Here is a 20,286-nt window from a genome sequence, read left to right on the forward strand (position 1 = left end):
GGCCTTAATTAATGTTTGGCGATTTTGGCCGATAACATGCGCCATAAATCAAAAATTCAGGAGGCAATTTAAATATTAAACTTTATTGGTTTTCGCAAAATAAATTATTAAAGCAAACCCGCAGGAATTTTTCAATAAAATTCCTGCCACAACAAGTTATAACAATGAATCGACGACTTAGTATTCAAATTGCCCCCGAAACCGAAAAATTATTCCGCCCTCCCGAATTTCGCGCTGTTGAATTAGCAAAACGACCACAATTTCTTATTTATAATTGGAATTTCGGGACGCTGTTTATTTATGGTAGGGTTTAGCTAATATGGGCGGCCACAAGATGGGGTTAAGCCCAGAGCGATCGACGCGGGGGCGGCAGCGTCGCGACGCTCCACTTTGAATCCGTGTGTGGTCCTGTGCAGTTGTCCGCGATCCTGCAGGATTCGTACGTTTAGGCGCGTGCTTTGCAACAGCTGTGACACTTTGGTAAGGAAAAATCCCTCCCCAATTTGCCATAAACGAATTAAAAAACCAAGAAAAAAATATTGAACAGTTCAGTTGGCCATAAGTAAGTTTTCGTGTTTATTCTGCGTTATTAATTTTTTTGTCATAACACTAGCAAATATTTTTGCGTTATTAAAACGATTATGCTCATGCTAATGGAGCTTTTAAGTGTACTGTGCGCTATACATCCGGTAATTCTATTATGTTGTAATTGCAAAATGGAATAAAAGTTTTGATTTATTTCCAATATTGTATAAATTATTTTGTTTCATTGTTGTCAACAACAATAATAAAAGTCGTCGATAAAATATAGATTTATTTGTTCCCGCAAATTCAGCTTTAACAACTGTCACTGCAGGATCAGTGTGCCTCTAAAAAAATTAAAATGTCTATCTCTCGGGTCTGCCAGTGCCCATTGTGCAATTTTCCATTTATTTGACAGGAGACAAGTTAATATCGGCCTCTTGATACCGAATTAAAACATGGACGTAGGTGCGAATTGATCGTGACACCTGAATAGGTCCAGACTTCGATCCATTTTGATAAGATTTATCTATTTTTATGCTTTGTTGTTTATCTCTGATAAACACTTGTTGTTTACGTCGCTTCTCTTTTTGCAAAATTGACACATGACGATGTAACAATGTTAGGAGAATTAAATTTAGTCGGAAAATAATTTCCCTCTTTCCTCGGGGAATACGAGAAAGGATTTCTTGTGTATCTAGGAAGACTCCGAGCCAATTACTTGCTATTTTTAGAAGTCTTTTAAATATCGCACCTTGTGATTGGAAAGGCAATCCCGCGAGAGGCTTTAGCGGTTCAATCATTTGACTATTTCGCGAAATTGGCTAAAGTGCGGTTAATTGCTTCGAGTGTATTCGAGTGAGTAAATATTGTTAAAAGGGAATTGTGGTAGAAAAAGTCGGCAAAGTTGGGAAAAACCGTCTGAAGAGGTGCTGAAAGGCGGACCTAAGAAGTTAAGGAAATAAAAGAAAATGTAGAAAAACCCTTCCGGAATTGAATCGAGACGGGACTTTTCTAATCAGTCAATATAATAGAAATAAAAATAGATTCTTATTTATTGTCTTGGCACGTATCTCGTCGCATTGATCCGCTCGACGAGTCCTTATGACACAATTGCCCTCAATTGCATATTTGAATGGAAAAATACAAATATCGCGATAAAATGTAAGCATTTATAAGTTTCGGCGTATTATGTTTTCAAAGCTCTTTTCATCCTGTTATTGTCTGTCACACTCCTCTTTAGTTGCACTTCAAATAACACAATTTCGAGCAAATTCAATAAAACTCGACACATTTCTGAAGGACTCCGGATTCAAAGAGCATTAAAAATTTACAGGGGGATGAAACGCGCGTCCATTTCTGAAACGAGGAGACCTCTAATTGCCATCGCGTGTCCCGAGCCTCTTATCATTTACCAACAAAAAATTTATAAAAATAATCGCAACTCCATTTAGACACTCGCTCATTAAAATTCCAGCGACAAGCAAATAGTAGAATACCACAAAACGTCCAACAATAAATAAGTAATTAATTTCAATTAAATCAGACAAAACCCGGCGAAAGTCGGACTAAAGCTCATTAAAACTAAGTGAGGCTTATTACAAGCTCGCGTCTTTTTAATGAACTCTTCCCGTTTTTCCAAAAGTATTAAAATAACTAAAATTGCAACGCTTTGAAGTATCGAGATAATTTACCCGGGCTTACAAATTAGTCCCTTTGTTCGACCTTCTGTATACATATACAACCTCCTTTAATCAGCGAAGCTACCCCGACTCTCATAAGAACCCGAAAATTACGGCGGGGTGTTTCAGCACAAACGCGAAAAATTAAAATTCGAGCAAACTTCAATTAACGATTCGTGAAAGAATTTGGGCCACATTTCGCGCATTTCTTTAATTAAATATCGACTTCCAGGAAGTCGCAACTCAGGTAAAGAGGCCGAAAGATTGTTTCGCGACAAGACAGATAGCGAGATAGGGGCTTTATTGCATTTAGGGCGGTCGGCCATAAAAGATGGTCTTTACTACAGGATGAAAATTATTCCAGAGTTAAAGTAAATTCAGTTTCTGAAAAACTCGCTTTGGGAATAAATTTCCCTTGCCTACAAGATTTAAATGCCGCGCTGTAATAGATGTTTCGTCGCTTGTTTTTGCGAATACATGCCGTGTTTACCAGCGGGCAAAATCAACAATTTTATGTATTTTTCAATTTTATTCCTTCTGGCCCGAGTCAAATAAGTTTGGATTGACGCCGTCCCCTGGAAATTTATTCCACAGACCTCGAAATCATGATTTATGGCTTTCCAGCTCCTGTAGTACAATTCATAAATCACTTCGACCTGATTACCGAAACCAAATAATAAATAATTTATTTACGGTAATATCGTGACTGAAGGCTCTCATCGCAAGGATTACAATGTAGCCCCGGATCTAATACTGTGTGACATCTGAAAAATTTTCTACGAAATGCAACAGATCGATACCGGAGTAGTTATCTGCAATATAGCCCCGCTATTTGCATGAATCGTGTCATATTCGTGTCATTTCCAGAATTTAAATATAAAGTAGGGCACGTGTCAGCCGTTTATAGCGAAATGTTTGCAAAAAATAGGATTCCGCGGGTCGGTTTAATTAAACGCGTCTTGATTGCTGAAAAAATATGTTAACAAAGCCCCGATCCGATGACAGTCATTATGTTCCATGCTAACGACAGAAGCACAAAGGCGAGGGTTCAAAATTCTGATAAAGAGTAACGACCCCGACCCAAAGCCTAGAAAAGCAATAAAAGAGCGAATTTATCTCGGTGAAAAAGTTTCGCTCTATTTTAATATAATGTGTAATAAATAATGAAATTTAACGTGCGCGCAGCCAATTATTGTGAAATTGATGAGCGTGTTTCAAAATGCAAATACAATTTGCTCGTTTTTCGGGGGCGGAAATATCGAGGGTGTGGTCCATTATTTCTTAGATGTGACCGTTTAAGTTTTATAAATGATTTTCGCCACGGGTCAAAGGATTAAAGTGGCACCATTTATCACTGAAATTTCCTGCTCTTGTCTTACTCTACCTCCATGCAACATTAAGCAGAATTTCGGCAAGGAAATTGTTTCGCGACTATTTAACCTTGTGGCAAATTGATGCGGCTGCGACTTTTCAGCTTGTTATTTGTTAGAGTTCGTTACCCAAGTCATTTTTTACGGCGGATTTAGACGGTATCATAATTAAAATCTGGATCAAATTTCCATGCTTCGACACATAATAAAGGAATAAAATAAAGTATGGAGTTTTATTGCATCCGTCATCCTTTTAGAACCGAGTAAAGTTTTAAGAGCCTCATCAAAGCTCCTTATTGATGTTTAGTTTTTGTTGTGGGTTGGTGAAATCTGCCAATGCCGGTGATTTATCGCACAAATATTTTATACCACTTTCTCGCGCACGATCGAAAAGTTACTCAAATAAAAACAAGCCGATTTTCCAATTAATTGCTGCTAAATAAAGGACAAACCTTGTAACATGTAGAATCGCGACAAGCCCCGTCTGTGTCTATCGATTTTGCTGCAAATACCCGGATTTTTCGAAAATAGCTACACAAAACCCGGACTTTGGGTTCCGGTTGCGTCGCGAAGACGATCGCACTGAGAATTTATTACTGCTTTTTCATAGTCAAGTTGTTTTTGTTGATCTTGATGAATGGGGTGGGCTTGCGATGCCCGGATTACTCCGGCAACAGTAAGAAATCGTTATGAAGGGCTTTCATTAAATCAGTGAAACTGTGTCGCCAGAAATGGATTTTGACCACCTGCAGCTGGGCCTTGCAATAATTCCAACTTAAGCACTCCTTTACGGAGAAAAACGGAATGGATTTGAGGCGGGTTTAAATTTATCCTGCGGCCTTGTCCTTCAGTCAGTATGTAAATTTCCACCTGCTTGGAAGTAAACATCTTTGCACGTGTTTAACCCTCTTGTCTTGGTTTACTACTTCCGTGGCACTGGTGATAAGTGAGGCTAAAATTCAATTTGGAAAACCGTACAAATTGAGATATTGATTGATGACGGTGAGTAATGTTTGCGAAAAATCAAGATAGAAGCCCGGTCAGCTTATTCATTTATTTTGTATCGAACTAGATAGCGATTTAATTTCCGCTCGGCTGAAAAAATCCAGGATTAAAATTGCAACCAATTTTCGCCTGAAATTAGTTCGCAACTTGACTTACATTTTCATAATTACGTTGCGAATAAATGCACTTGTTGCTGACACGAATGCAAATGACTTTAGCATTGATGGAGCTCCTTTCAATCTGGGAAATTATTTCTGCACGGGATTTGCCCACAAAGCCCATCATTACAAAACATAACCCAGCTTGAAACAGAATTTCAATTCGGCACTTAAGCCGCTTTGTTCGAACACATGTACAAAAAGCCAATATCATTGCAAGTCGTTTTTCCCTCTTGTTGGCTAATTGAACCTTAGGCTATCATCTCCACCGACAAGTTCATTAGCACTTGCCTGGAATCGACAAGTTGAAGGAACGAAATGTAAATGAATTCGACACCTCAATCCAATTTCCGATCGCGCTTTCAGCACACAACAGCCAACTAAAATCAGTGTCGCAATTACAAGGCAAAAATTGGCTTTCATGCCCGGTTCATTTAGCCATTGTGCAGAAGGGAGCCACCAAAGTCGTCGCTGGGACCTTTACGATATATAGGATATTTCATGCACGAGTGCCGTGCATACAAATGTACCTTAAGTAGACCGCAGTTCCGCCAACCTTAGAATTGCTCTAATAGAAGAGGCATTTATTGCACGAAGGGTGGAATAGGTTCAAATTGCTTATTAAATCACTGCCAACTTAACCAAAGCTCTCAAACACTAGTCTTGCAAGAGTTACGAGCCGACTTTTTTAAATGCTTAACAAACACTGCCAGAAAATTTATACGGCTTTGCCTTCATAAACCTTCAAAATATATTACAATACGTTCTCCCCCTTAATCCCGATTTTATTATCCCGCAGGATTATGCAGTATCGAGTTGTTAACGAAGCCCTGAACCAACAAAGAATAGGAACTCGCTAATTATCCGTACTAGAAACTCGAAACCCACTTCGCCTTTCATCACAAGATGGAAGCTTACATCAGAAAAATACCTTGTTGCGGAAGCTAAATTCTAATTGACTGGCCTATTAGCCATTTACAAGACGCGTACACATGTGCTCCGCGAATGTTATGAAGAGCTTTTGCTAAATCTTGCAAATCCGAACTTTACTTTGTACTTAGAGCCGAGTCAGCGAAATAGGTTTAAACCCGCGGCTTTGCCAAACATTAAACTTTGAAACAGAACGCACTGCTGCATACATTTACGACTGGTTCAGTCAAGTTTTCAATAAGATCGAATAATTCGGGATTTAACCCAATCGCACCTCAATTTAGTCCCAATTACACGTACAGAGGGAATAACTGACCGAAACGTGCGTTTCAATTATTGTTAAAATAAATTTCGAATTATATCACGTTTTTGTCCAATCTGATGGCAATCGAGCGGTTTTATTTGTTTGGTCTTTACTTTTATATTTTTCCATCTGCGGCCGCAGCTATCAAACGATAATAAAAATATTTGTGTTGGATCCGGCGATCTTCCAAACTTTACCATCGATAAATCAATAATTGTGCTGGAAACATCGGTAAAAGCGTCGACAGTGATTGGCCGTCTTGTTCCGGTTGCGACACAACGTGATTTTTTTAACAATGTAAAGCAGCTTTCAGCCCGAACTTTACGACGCATAAAAACTAATTTCATTTTACGCTTTACTCAAACGTGAATTATTTTTAAGCTGACACGCGTTTTTCATTTAAATTGTGAACAAGCTCCCCAAAGTTGAAACTTTGATTTATACATAATCCTGCAACAATACTCGGCCCAAGTTTCGCCTACTTCTATAGGGACTATTACTATAGCCATTATGTGCGTTTAATTGAGTCAAACTTTCCTTGGACATAAATCTATGAGCCGACAAGATCATTCTGAATTCTGTAGTAAACACCTGCCCTGTTTTGCACAGGCTTAAGTTTTAATGAAGCTGCTCTCAGGCAGGAACAATCAACTTAAAATTCAACAAAAAACATTCGTATAACTTAAATATCAACTCTGCTTTCCTCGCCATAAATATTTAAGTGTTAAACTTCCTCGAATCCTGAGCTTTACGATACACATTTTTACAAGTATAATGCGAGCAGTTCCTCACATAAAACAAATCCGCAGAGACAGTTTTTAATAGCATTTTTTCCGAATTAGGGAAAAGTGAATGATTTATCTTTGTTTCTGTTTCAGGACTGCGGCATGGCTGTGATTGTAATTCTGGCTCTGTTTTTAACGGTGGCATCCCGACAAAGTTTCGTAGATACGGCTCCTTTGAACGAAGGTAATTGAAATCTTTTGAACGTTTACCCCAATTTAGCGTTCCGCGCTTGGAAATTAAAATTTGGCGATGTTTTGTTAATCGATTGGGTGTCATGGAACGCCCATAGATTATCCATATCGGGGTCCAACACGGCCACAATTAGTTATTTATGTCCTTAATTAGGAGGAAACATCAATTCGCGGCCACATTATTTACTCTGATGACAAATGCCGTTTCCCAAACTTCCCAAATCGATTTGAAAATTCCCTGAACTTGAATGAAAACGCTGATCGGATTGGGAGCCTCACATTCTTATTTGCTGGATTCAAAAGGGCGCATTCCGTTTGATCAATCGTCCCGAAATAAATAAATAAAATCCTCACTGGCAATTTCCCCAAATTTGCCGTTAATTAGCGATGATTTAGCCATGATTTTCCGGCAAGTTCGTTGACACCCCACGTTTAATTGAACTTTGTAGTTCGGAGGCAAATAGGAAACGTCTTGCGCTAACAGGCGCCTCTCCATTAACATTTTCATTAACTTTGTTCAAAAGTCAATAAAACAGTTTAGATAAAAATTCGGCACGCGATGCAATCTGCTAAAATATTACTGCAGCGAAACACTGCAAACGTATTTTGGGGTAAAAGCAGGACTGCAGGTTGTTTATATAAATGTTGGTTCAGTTCCACAGCAGGAACTAAAATGTTGGCCTTGTCCCGAGAAAATCGTTAAAAGCTTATGCACATTCGTTTAATTGGTTTAAAAGATTTCACGAAATTGGATCGGCTTGTTGTTTCTTGCAAAGTTGGGGGTTGAAAGAATGCAATTACGCGATAAACGTAGCAGTTCTAATCTCCATGTTTAGCGCCGATTGAAAATTTCTTGGAGTCGGTTGCAAAATAATTTCTTAATTCCCTCCGAGTCAACACAATCAGAGCTAGATAAACAAAGCAGTCCCAAAGCAACGTTGCAGAGTGTGTTGGAAGGGTAAACAGATTGAAATATCCGACTCGAAGCTTTTCACACCTTTCAGCATAATCTCCTGCAATTTTCCCATGCAAATTTACTTTGATATCCTTATTAAAGCCGTCAAAGTTTTCTAGCTCATTAGAATTTTTTTAATTTGTTTTCTCCGCGCGAAACTTCTAATGAAATATCCCTTAATCAATACTATAGCTCAAGGATTAAAACTTTGTCTCTGGTTATAAATAATCTCGAATTTTGAGATGTCATCTTCAGATGGCTGCGTTTCCCCTCCGGGAATTATATTTCAAACTCTTTAGAAAGCAACCGCGAAACGGTGTTGGAGGCGCAAACTGTGAAATTAAGTGCATGAATTTACAACGCAGTTTTAACTTTTAATGGATATATTTTGTTCAAAGTTAATAACCTACGCTGTCAATTACACGCTAAGCCACTATGTTTGAAACAACACTCTTAGGTGATATTTCACGTTTTTCGCACAACTTCTAAATTCAACTCGCTCGATAGTCAAAAACCGTGTATGCACAAAGACAGAGATTTGTGGAGGGGCTTAGTTCCGGCTTTAACAAGTCGCGAGAATTTGTATAAGCTTTATTTAAATTGCCAGAAGCGATTTTTAGTTTTTAACTAAAAGCGGGTTTAGCTGTCTCAAGCTTTTTCATCTGTTTATACCAATACCAGTCCGATGCACCTGCACTGCATTAGTATTCATCAAATAGCTCGGCCTCTATTAGTATGCAAGCTGCACTAATAACAGTGCAGTTGGCACATTTGCATCTACTTTGCAAAAATGTAATCCCGTAATAAAATCCGGAACTTTATTTCTTGCCTGCTTTAAAAATCTATTTCCAAGTCGGCTTCTTTTTGCTCCAGTTGTGAGAATATTAAGCGCTTTTTTAAACGGTTGTATTAGCTTTGTATTTTCTCTCATGTTTCACCAAAATTGACCGGGCAACAATAAGCCCGCACTGCCTGATTATCAGTTAATTAGAATTTGTTCTACCGATATAAAGACAAACTTTGCTCAACCAGAATTTCAAAGAAAAATAAGCTTGTAACGTTTTGTTGAAAACTGACAACTGAGAAAATAATAACACAGCAATGAACCAAAAAATAAATGAAAGCGTGTTTTACGACCACTAACTCTATTAAAGTTTTCTCTGAAATAAAATTCCTGTTGGTTGTCGCCCGGCGCATCCACCATTTTTGCACCAATTATACAATTTTTTTTCCTTGCCGGTTAATTACAAATCGGCTACCTTTTGTGAATTCTAAAATAAAGAGACTTGCTATTACTAAATCAAGTGCTGATAGGGAGCATCGTTTCTCGCTTTGAACGTCATTACGTATTCAGGCGGCATAGTTCTTTAGGGAACGATGTAACGCACCGAAAGACGCCCAATATGTTTATAAATTTTTGAAAGAATAGTGACAAGTGTTGGTGTTAGTTATTAGAGTGGAAAGTTATTTATTAAAGCGGGGTTGAAAGTTTGCTAACAAGACTACTGAAAGTTTAAATCACGGGTTGATTTTAGGTGAAAATAAACGTTTCAGCAAGTTTCGAACGAAACAACAGACACCTATCAAAACACGGAGTCGGGTAAGATAACACGCAATGTGGGCAGTTTTTAATTATAGAATAACTTGTTCTAGTTTAAATTCCGAACCCGCTCACACCCAAATAAACCACGTAGCTCGCTTAGCCAAATCGAGCAAAACTCCACCTTGAAAATCCTATAAAAATAAATCAATTGGCCTCAACCCTCATTCCTATGAATATCATCAATTTTTTCAGTATTTTGTATCCCAGCCGCTTTCTTATAAATCTTTCACATGGTAAAATATTCCCTCCGCGTCCAGTTTTGTTTCCTTTTTGGACTTAGTATTGCAGTGGAGAAATATTTCGTGTTAAACCCAAAGTAGAGATAAATAGTGTCACGCAACGGTTGACCAAGGCCGCAGTAAATGTCGCGAAATATCGACCTTTGGAAAGCTACGCCATTACTGAATTTTCTCGTTTGATGATATGCAGCTTGTGATCTTGCGGGATAAGACACAAGAGCTTTCAAGCAATAAACTTAGTCTTAACGGTGGAATCTTGCTTCACTACCTTAGACTGTCAAATCGATAAAGTGTACACATTCCTGCTGCAAAGTTCATGTACGTGGTCGTATGTTATCAGCCACAGGAAGTAATTAGGGCTTAAGACGGATTTCTGCAACACAAAGGGAGAGGAAAAGTGCACGGCTCAACGTTCTGATTAGAAACCGGATTTCTGGCCAGCGAGCAAAGCTGCCTCACTGAGCATATTTAAGTACCGCCGACTCCTGATTGGCCCATTTGTTAATAAAAAATTATTTTCTCTTTGCAAATTTACTTCAACAAAAAAGAGAAAAATAAAATCCAACTGTGCAAATAAATTGCAATATGTTTTGCAATTCCAGGAACAGTGAGCTCGAATCAGCGCTCCTTTTCCCATCGCCGACGAAATCCAACTTTATGAAACTTTAAATAATTAAAATCCTCGTGCACGTCTTAAACATTACAAGTTTAATTAGCTTTTCAATACACAATTTAAAGCTATTGATAAGCTAAGCTCGGCTTTTAGGTGAAACGTTGCCGTTAATTTCCCATCTGTTATTAATTCTAAATTGGCTAATTCCAGCCTAATTCAATAATAACGCGTTATAGTCGCCCCAGGCCTTAGATGCGCCCCAATGATAATAATAGTGACCTTCTGACTCAAATATTCTATTACGATTCGTTGCGAGAATTCAATTATCTCGAACCCCATTTCGGATATTTACAAAACAGAGGGTCATGTATTCTAAATACATTTTCCAAATAAGATGCCGTTTCAACATAATCTGTAATATGTCGCATATTGGAAAAGTTCCGCCGAACTTGGAAACCACTCCGAAGTTGGTACACAAGTCATGCCGCCCTTGTATCGGGCCAATATCGTAAATTCATATACAGGTGTGCGATATCGACTGTTAAACCTACTCTCAAAGTTATAAAATTGTTATAAAGCGCGGTATTTTTGTTGCAGGAACGCCGGGAGATTCCCCTTCATCGCAGGTAATTTGTTTTAAATTGTTAATGGGCTTGGGGATAAAACGGTAATTAAAGTAATTTCAATCTGTGGTAAATTCAGCACGAGATTAGAAGACTTTTTGCCCGTTTTTAATTTTGCATGTTTCAGGATACGAGCGTGCGAGAGCTTGAAAGTCTTAAACATTCAATAGGTAAAGTTTTTGCCACTCAGGACTTTGCTTGATTATTTATTTTAGGCAAAACTTTGGAAATGATAAAAAGCCAGTCGGCGGTGTACACGAATAACAACGGGCAAAAACAAGCCCACGCTGAGAGGAAAGAGCAAGGTAAGGTCGCGCTAACCACATTTGAAACTAGCGCTGACTTTGAAGTAGTTTCTACGTATGTAGAAGTCCCAAATTAGTTTGGCTCGGATCGAAGAAAGTCTCCACTTTGTTATCATTTGCTTGGCTCTCCTGCCAATAAAAATGCCCCCACATACATCATCCCAATCTGAATAGATATTGAACTTGGATGCGAGTCACAAAAACCAAAACTGCTTACTCGACACAAAGCCAGCCGAATTATTGTAGTCCTAAATTAATTAAACCCACTGCGACTTAAGAATTACCATTGAAACTTTGGATCACAAAATAAACAGTGTCGTGTTATACAAATAGATATTTCCCCACAAAGCCTCTTGCCTGTTGTTAGTTATCCAGCCTTACATGTCACTTAGATAAGCGCAAAATAAATGTCATCTACAGCGCTGAATAAATTGCTCGATGCATGTTTCTCTCCAACATGGAGTTGTAAATTAGACTTTATCTGTGTTTATGTTGAGAACGGGATTTTATAGCGGAGAATTGCTGATAGGGTTCGGTTATTTGTTTGCAAAGCACTAACTTTAGAACAGACATTGATATTGGCTGTGGGCTAGAAATCGCCCGGCGCATCCACCAATTTATTAAAACAACCAAATAAACGTGGCGTCATTGCATACAACATTTTCCTCTACTTCTTATAATCATTTTCAGCAATCAAATGCAAATAAAATTATTGTGTTTAATTAATGCAGCAATGTCCAGCTCTCTCTGTTTAATGAACAGAAATCAATATTTCAATTTCAAAAATTAATTAAAGTAATTAATAAAACGGGCTCAAATGTTGTGATAAAAATGTCCGATAATTGACAAAAAATAAAGTAATATTGGTAATATAAAAATAAACTCATCGAAACTAACATGAGTAGTTGTTAGAATTTAAAACAATTTAATTATAACTACATTAAAACTACATTAGTAAATAACGTGAATGCAGTTTATGACAGGCAGAAACCAATTATTTGAATTGTCAAGTCAATAGACAATGATTTAGAATTTATTATAATAATACGGATGTGTTTGAAGCGTTTCGAGTAAGAATTCTGCTATCTTTGAGCTGCTGTAGCACAATCAGTTCCTCTCCTCGAGTTCATGAAACACTCGAATGAGCACTACTCGTCGTACCCTCGTCTGTAATTCCCTCCGAAATGGGAGCGAACGAATAAAATTGATTATTAGGTGCCTTTAAAAGACTTTTATAAGGTTTCAGTTTCGCCCGAAGCCTTTCCGTTAACTCCCACTCCAAATATTTTTTCCTTCAATTAAATAAAAATAATCTAGCGGAACTCGCCAAAGTTTTTTCTCCAAAAATCATTAAGGCGAGATTTGGAGTGCATTCATGGGCCGTAAATGAATTCAAAGTTGGCACGTCTTTTATAATTAAGTTTTCTAGACATAAGCGCTGAATAAAATTCAATTTGTTTGTCGGGCGTTAGGATGTAAGGCACGATTTGCTGTCATGGGTTTAATTTTTCCAACCCAAATTGCAGGGAAACTGAATTATTATTGAACACCTAATGTGTAATTATTTCCCGGCCATTAATCTTCCAGGGAATATCAATCATGCTGCAATCAAATAAAAATTCGCGCTTGATTCATTTATCTAAAACAGGGTTTTGATGAAATTGTAGTAAATGAAAATGGGAAGTTAGTATCGAAAATTGATCAGCACATCGACATGGAAGGGAAGGACTCGGCGAGGCCTCAAGGTAAAATACAGACTGAGATTGACGTGCCGGCGAAAGGAATTCACAAAAGTGTCGTCCAACAACTACCAGAATATCAAACGTTGACAGAAAATGGAAACAGACGCTCTGAGAGCCTTTCAGAGCCTGGGAATGGCGTAAGAGGAGCCTTTAGACGCGCCAGTGACTTGAATTTTAAAATTCCACGTATTTTGCAGATAGACAAGTTTAACGCCTTCTCAGGCATACAATACTCCCCCCTCGATATGGCCGAGTATGTGTTCTGGACAGGCGACGAGAAAGGCGTTACTCTCGCCATCGAAGAATTCCTACAAGAGGGTTTGGTAAGAGGAAAATTATTAAACAAGCACTTCAGCCAACTTGAGGTGTTTCAGATGACTCGAGAAGAAGCCATTTCGTTCCTCCAAGAAATCAAATATAACTTGGACTATCTCAAGAACCATTACACTCAACTTGGCCTAAATGCCAAGGAACGCTCCAGAGTAAGCGCTCTATTAATCTAAGTGACCAATTATCCCACCCAACTACCATTGGCCGACACTTTTAAATCTCGAGAAAGAAATGCCCAACAACTAATTAAAAGCCGCTTCCAACTTTTCCACAACTTTGCCTCCGTTATTACAAAACTCCAATTTTAATGTTATTAAAATTCTTCTTAAACTTTGTCTATTGTGATTTTTCCAGACTCAGGACACGCAATTAAAATATTCCGACAAACCGGAATTGAAGAGCTCGTTCGACTTAAACCTACTGAGACAGGAAGCCACGAAAAAAAGAGAACCAGAAGTACCACACTCGATTCCCATGATGAAATCAAACGGTGAGTAAGTTCGTGTCTCTCTAGAGCCTCGAGATTTATACATAAATAGCGCGTAAAAGGGCCGAGAATAAATAACAATGAACTGAGTGGCTTCAATTCGTCTAGTCAGACTTTTTAAGTACCACCTAATACCTACATTTTATTTATTTTTATTAGTGGTTAAAGCAATTTAAACCCAAAAAAAAAATTCTCCACAACTTTGTCCATACCGCTTTTTTGCAGCTTCAACCACATAAAATACAGTATTCGATTAATTTTTTTGTCTGTAATTTGAAAATTAAAAATAAGAGATTAGAATTTATTATTCAGAATAATGTTATGGATACATAATATTACGAATAATTTTAGAATACGTGTGGGTATTTGCTAGTTTGTTTTTATGGCAGCTATTCTTCCCGCATAATGAATAATTGTTTCAGCAAAGAACGTAAGTTTCTGGTTTATTTTCCGTTTATTACAGTCGTGTCCATTAATTTAATTTTAATGGAAATGAAAATGTATGATAATGGCCGAGGTGTGCCACTATTCGCAGAAAATAAATGTACAAAATTTTAATTAGTTAAAGTGCAATTAGTCACTAAAAACGATTTAATAAAACAGTAGCAAATGGGTTTGCTGTTTTGTTTACTTTACAAAATTTCAGCTACACTTTCGGGATTAAAAGCCGATCTCTTCTTCCAAATTTCAAATCGTGACAAAGGAATGAATTCGGCCACTGAAATATTCTCTCCCGGGTTTTCGCAATGTCCAAAAAGCTTTGAATTGAATTACGCTCCTCAAATAACATAAAAATTCCCTGCTCAGCACGGAGCGAATTTAATATTGGCGTATACGTATGCAAATTGGCAAATGTAAGTGAGGAATTACCACTCCCGCGACAATAATAGTATCATGTCGTCGTAATAATAATATCAATCCAGTCTTGAGCGAACTCTTGGGAAATTACAATATTGAACCTCATGTTAAACATAATTGAGTGGAAATTTCGAGCGGTCGTAAATTTGCCAGTCCCACTTAAACAACACCGAAAACACAGTCGCTTTTAATTTCCTCATTAACATTTCCATAATTCGGCTACGGTTGCACCCTTCTCACTGTCACGGCGTATTTCTCCGTCATTCCGTGATTGATCGCGCACCCAATTTAGGGCTTGGCAAAGACACCAGGAATGTAATTTTAGTCAAATAAATTGTGTTTTGTCAGAAGGTGACAAGAGTCAAGACGAAGACTACGACGAGCTCCTCGAGCGTCTCCGAGTCGCCGACTTCCTATACACCGAGTACTCATTAGAAGAGGTCATCTATCAGCTCGCTAAAGTCATGTTTACACAGTCTCTCACGCGGGGAAGTGCCGAGGCTCAACAGGCACTCCAGAAATTCACCAACTTTCTTGAAATCGAGGCCGAACAAGGGCACATTTCCAGGACCCTCGAAAAGAAAGTTCTAGGTGAGCGACGCGGAAATAAACACAACGCGTGGCCTATTGATTTATTATCGGCTGTTTTAATTGCGAACGCCAAAACTTAATCGGCAAAACACCTGTTACAGGCTTTTTGTCAATGATGTCTGCATTAAACCGCAATTTCTATCATGTTTCACCAATTAATTAAGTCGGAAACTCAATCCGTGCAATCTGAATTTCTCAAATTTTCCGATTTGTTTACAGACGTGCTGATTGCTTCTTTGTCAGACACACTCACGGAACATCCGGAACTTCTCTCGGCGGCTAGAGAAAGTTTAGGAGCGACGGCCACTAATGCAGATGGACAGCATTTCCTGAGACAAATCCTCGAAATTAGTCCGGACGATAAAGCTGCAGTTAGAGCTTACAAAGGACAAGCGGAACGGAATATTCCGGTGCAGAAAATCACCAACCATGTTCCCCTAGGGCTCGGCAAATACAAAAACCCATAAATATATCTATGATAATCTACTTAATAAAGTGTACCTATATATGTTTCAATGTAAGCCGTTTTTGTCTATGTCGTATGGCCCAAACTAAATACAATCAAATTTTTTGTAAGTCTTGCTTAGAATCAAACGAGACAGGGTTGGTGCAAATGTTTTATTTTACCCGATTTTCGCCATATGGCATAAACAAAAGCCGATTCAATTCAAATATTTTAATAAGCTCATACCAATACAGTACAACTAATGGAATTTGTATTGAGATTGTGGCGTCACTGCAATTTTAATTGATAGTTCCTATCGACGTACCTTTAATAGTCATTTAATTTCCACAAAAATAAATCTTGTAAATGTGTTTAAAATTAAAATTGCAGTCGTTTCGACGAAACAATTTTCTTTCGCTGCTTTTGTTCTCGCTCACCACTTCAATCGTATGCAACCAACAGTTCCGATTCTTTAAAATCGTCTTCTGTGAAAGAAAAGTCTGGGATATAGTGACTATAAACTAGTAGGTAAAACGGAATGAAAGTCGAGCATGTGAACATCATAATCAAATTTTTTCACAAAAAGAACTGGACCAACAAACACTGTAATAACTTTGTTTTCTTTTGGCTCTTTTAGGGTGAAAGGTAGTAGGAGGGATGGATGTAGTGGCTGGCTACATAATGTTAGATTGTACATAGAATTACTGTAAGAACAAAAATAAAGACTATATACTGAAAACTATTTATTAATAACAAAATCAGACTTGGAACTCTTCCTCAATGGCACTCTATTTTTTCGGGACGATGTCACCGATCCACTTCAAATAAGCCTCATTTCCATTCTCAATTGGCAGAGAAATGACCTCACAAACGGTGTAAGGATGATTAGACTTGACATACTGGGTCAAAGCATCAATTTTGGAAGTTCTGGTCTTAATCATCATCAAAACTTCAGCATCTTCATTAATCTTATCCTCCCATTCATAAACCGACGTGATTTTCGGAATTATGTTCACACAGGCTGCCAGCTTCTGTTTGACCAACCCATGTGCTAACTTCTTTGCAACTTCCTCGCTGGGAGTTGTGACATAAGCCACTGAATGAGTCCCAGGCACGTATGAATCTACTTCACCCGACATTTCCTTCCCAACTGAAAATCTTCGACTGATGCTGAAAAAAGCGACTGTTGTGACAACTGTCAGTGGTTTTACATGAAAACGGTTTTTCAGAAAGGTTAAGTAGGTGTGTAAGAAAATACTTACCCTAAAAGTAATGTTGAGATTAAGACTCTCTGAGAAAAATACATTCGTGTATTAAAGTTAATTAGCACCGGCTTTTAAAGGATAAATTCATTGCAACTCTAATTATGTTGTTCCATTGATGTGAGTAGTCCACGCATGTGCTTTCAACAGTTAAAGGTTCCGCGGCGAAATTTAAATTCGAGCTCTAAGCCTTACGATATTATTCATTTCCAGGTCGTTGACCCACTACCAACATTGCAAAAATTAAACATATTAAAGACTTTGTTTATACAAAAATTTCGTATTGCGTTTTTTCTTTAACCTAGTATTTGCTATCGGTAATAATACCTTACCACAAAAACAACAGATAGGTAAAGGCAATATAAGTAAAAATTTACGTTGTTGGCTTCATAATAGTCCTTTAAGCGACAATGAAGCTCGTTTCTTTTTTTCTGGTGGCAACTCTTTTTCACACTCATTTTGGAGGTAGGTATTCGGTTAATTTAACTTATTCTCATTATAATAAATAAACTGTAACTCTACAAGATAAAGGACCCCAAGGTCATGCTTGCATCTTAATAACAAACCAATTATCATAATTATCGAATTTACATAACTGGGAATTCCCGTATTTAGTTATGTGTATAAATAAAAAAATTACGCTGTTCATTCAGTCGAGCTTGAAACACACCTAGCATGAAGTTCTGTTTTACCTTAGCAATACTGCTGTCAGTGTTGTTCCTGGTGTTTGCAAAAAGCCTAGCACCAGGTTAGTCAAGTAGTTAGAAAGCAACTTATTGAGTATTTTTTAGGTTCAATTCCCATTAAATGTACGCGTCCCCATGAACATTACGCCTGTGGTAGCGCTTGTCAGGTAGAATGTGCAACTTTAAATCAAACTTGCCACATTGTTAACATCAAATGTACAGACGCTTGTTATTGCGATGACAAATACGCAAGGGATGAAAGTGGGGTCTGTATCCCTGTCTCACAGTGTGGAAAATAAAACACTTACAAAGAAAAAATAGTTTTAATTATTAAACAGTATATCTACAGTCTTTTTCATGGTGGTGTAGAAACCATTACAGTGGCAATACTTCCGCAAAATCGGGTCTTTGACACAGGCACTGGTATTTCCGTATCTATCGACACGACTGATAATCCCTTGCAAAGTAAATAGCGGGATGAAATTTTGATAAGAAACACTGACAGTCGCTTCAAACACGGCCTTCGGAAAAGTCTCAAACACTATAAGTAAATAATTGACAGATTCGTGCTTTTTGTTGTAAAAAGTATCGGTTATTCCCGACGAGATAATATGTTTCAAGTCGTAGGAAGCACACATACTTGGCCCGTCATGAAACGAGTTTATCGTACTTTTTAACTTATCTAAAGCAAAGAAAGTCGCTTTTTTCACAATTTTCGAATTCGGATCAATCGGGGAATGGCCCATGCACGTGCACAAGTGTTGCGAAATTGAAGCATCGTCACACGACCGTTCCTCGTTGATCCTTTGGAACAAAGAGCGGCAATTTGGACATGCAAGACTTGGCTGTATCACATAACTATTATTGGAGCGGTGCAAAATATCCTGAAGGGTCATATAAAGGTCATACGGGGTGGTCAGTCTATTCGCATTAACCTTTAGATTTTTGTAAGCTTCAGGATACTTGCTTTGAAACGGTCTCGGCACCCAAATGTAGTTGAAAGGAAGCCGTTCTTCCAGCCAACCGCTGTACGTGTACCTGATTTTCCCAAACCTGAAACCGTGGTCGCTGAAAAACACCACAATCGTGGTTTCAGCGGCCGGACTTGCCATAAAGTCGGTCAGAAAATTCTCAAACACGTCGTCCATCCCCGAGGCCGTGTTTATGTTATTGTGGCTGAAAGTGTTCATCCAGAACAAGCCGAATTTTAATTTGTCGACGAAGACGGTACAGAAATCCTTGATAAGGCTCAAAATGCGTTCGCCTGAAGTTTCAGGACCGGTACAATACGAGGACAGGTATTGTGTCACGACTGTCAGTGTTTCAGCCGCAAGGAAATAAGGCCGGAAATAGAAACTGGTGGGAGTATTATTAAACCCTTTCATTAAATAACTGAAAGTATTCAACTTTGTCTCATCCTCTGCGTACGCAGTGACATAATCAAATTGTCTGAATCTTTTCCAGATCAGATCACAGCCATCGAGAAAATTGCTCTCAGGATTACAAATCCTCATCACTTGAGATAAATTCATTCCGCTTAAAATCGCCATCAAATTCGGAAAAGTGTTGTCGTCGATCTTGTTATACCCTTTCAGGTTAACCCAACCGTTTTTTTCCAAAAGGCGTTGCGTCTTTGGCATCGTTCGGATTAAATTCAATTGCGACATTGTGTCGATACCAATGAGTAAAACACTGAAATCGCTCGAAGAGTCCCGCTTCGTTTGCGTCTCTAGGTTTTTTCGGACGATGCTGTGGACGTTTGAGTAAATCTCGGTGTATTCCGTCTTGCAAGTGACTTTGACCAAGTCGCAGAAAATTTCAACACAATCTTGAAACTCCCGGCAGTCTGAAAAACTGTTTTCCTTGAAATTATTTGTTCTAGACTCAAGTATCATGTGATTTTTGCCAATTTTTTTTATTATATTCGGTAAACGTTACTTTATCAGCCGATTCATACCTTATGTCATCGTCTAAATCATTTCCGTTTCCTCGAGTCACGTTCGAGTAGCAACAAGTGATCGGGTAAAGACTATACACATCTAATAGCGTATAATCGATCTTCAGGAAGACTTTGTCGTCGATTTTGTCAACGTACGTTAATAAATCATTAGTTCTGCAATTGACATAGTCTTGTTTTTTGTAATAGGGCCAAACGTCGCTGTTCAGGGGGTCAATATCAGGGATTTTACAGTTTTTTGTGTCGACTAAATATTTTGATAGATCTATAAACAATGATTTAGTTTTAGTTTGAGCGGTATTAGTGTTACCTGTGTACGCTGTATCGGCCCTTTCTACGTTCTTAAAAAGTATAATGCCGTTTTGGTCCTTAATATAATTTTCGTAGTAGCCGAAAAGTATCATAATGTTTGGAATGAGGCATATCAGTAAATATTTGTGTCTTGAAAGAAAGTGTTGTTCCATTTAAATGGTTTGTAAAAACGCATTTATGCACTCAACTGTTAGATTATTGCTATTGAGAGATAATATTACGGCCAACAAAACTCTCATATGGAATTTGTAATCGATAAGAGATTACTCTTATCAGTTTAGTCATCGTATAACGACACCTGCGCAGTTGGTTAAGATCCACCCGCCTGAT

The 20,286-nt window shown here is 38.1% G+C and overlaps 3 protein-coding genes across 3 annotated transcripts; 1 reads left to right on the plus strand and 2 right to left on the minus strand.

Annotated features, from left to right (window-relative positions):
- The first annotated feature begins 351 nt into the window (after window positions 1–351).
- Window positions 352–16,478, plus strand: LOC664154 (uncharacterized). The gene is made up of 11 exons (XM_015985237.2): window positions 352–480; window positions 6,850–6,940; window positions 10,956–10,984; window positions 11,109–11,151; window positions 11,197–11,286; window positions 12,954–13,165; window positions 13,226–13,351; window positions 13,403–13,510; window positions 13,713–13,848; window positions 15,052–15,294; window positions 15,514–16,478. The coding sequence occupies exons 2-11, from the start codon at window positions 6,859–6,861 to the stop codon at window positions 15,759–15,761; spliced, it is 1,317 nt and encodes a 438-aa protein (XP_015840723.1). The 5' UTR covers window positions 352–480; window positions 6,850–6,858; the 3' UTR covers window positions 15,762–16,478.
- Window positions 16,470–17,205, minus strand: LOC664147 (uncharacterized protein). Its single transcript, XM_970161.4, has 2 exons — window positions 17,002–17,205; window positions 16,470–16,909 (listed from the first exon to the last, which is right to left on the minus strand). The coding sequence occupies exons 1-2, from the start codon at window positions 17,043–17,045 to the stop codon at window positions 16,528–16,530; spliced, it is 426 nt and encodes a 141-aa protein (XP_975254.2). The 5' UTR covers window positions 17,046–17,205; the 3' UTR covers window positions 16,470–16,527.
- A 791-nt stretch (window positions 17,206–17,996) lies between these two features.
- LOC664141 (uncharacterized) lies at window positions 17,997–20,248 on the minus strand. The gene is made up of 3 exons (XM_008203223.3): window positions 19,955–20,248; window positions 19,645–19,909; window positions 17,997–19,541 (listed from the first exon to the last, which is right to left on the minus strand). The coding sequence occupies exons 1-3, from the start codon at window positions 20,106–20,108 to the stop codon at window positions 18,011–18,013; spliced, it is 1,950 nt and encodes a 649-aa protein (XP_008201445.1). The 5' UTR covers window positions 20,109–20,248; the 3' UTR covers window positions 17,997–18,010.
- Between the last annotated feature and the right edge of the window lie 38 nt (window positions 20,249–20,286).

Source organism: Tribolium castaneum, chromosome 4 (genome assembly GCF_031307605.1).
Source record: "Tribolium castaneum strain GA2 chromosome 4, icTriCast1.1, whole genome shotgun sequence".
NCBI lineage: Eukaryota > Metazoa > Arthropoda > Insecta > Coleoptera > Tenebrionidae > Tribolium > Tribolium castaneum.

Bases quoted from the DNA above. Each gene is read 5' to 3' on its own strand.
- LOC664141 (XM_008203223.3), bottom strand. From the start codon at position 20,108: ATGGAACAACACTTTCTTTCAAGACACAAATATTTACTGATATGCCTC. The intron at 19,910-19,954 runs GTAACACTAATA...CATTGTTTATAG, and splicing joins GGCCGATACAGCGTACACAG to ATCTATCAAAATATTTAGTC. The intron at 19,542-19,644 runs GTATGAATCGGC...CAAGGAAAACAG, and splicing joins GATTTAGACGATGACATAAG to TTTTTCAGACTGCCGGGAGT.
- LOC664147 (XM_970161.4), bottom strand. From the start codon at position 17,045: ATGTATTTTTCTCAGAGAGTCTTAATCTCAACATTACTTTTAGG. The intron at 16,910-17,001 runs GTAAGTATTTTC...CGCTTTTTTCAG, and splicing joins ATCTCAACATTACTTTTAGG to CATCAGTCGAAGATTTTCAG.
- LOC664154 (XM_015985237.2), top strand. From the start codon at position 6,859: ATGGCTGTGATTGTAATTCTGGCTCTGTTTTTAACGGTGGCATCCCGA. The intron at 10,985-11,108 runs GTAATTTGTTTT...TGCATGTTTCAG, and splicing joins GAGATTCCCCTTCATCGCAG to GATACGAGCGTGCGAGAGCT. The intron at 11,287-12,953 runs GTAAGGTCGCGC...ATGAAATTGTAG, and splicing joins CGCTGAGAGGAAAGAGCAAG to TAAATGAAAATGGGAAGTTA.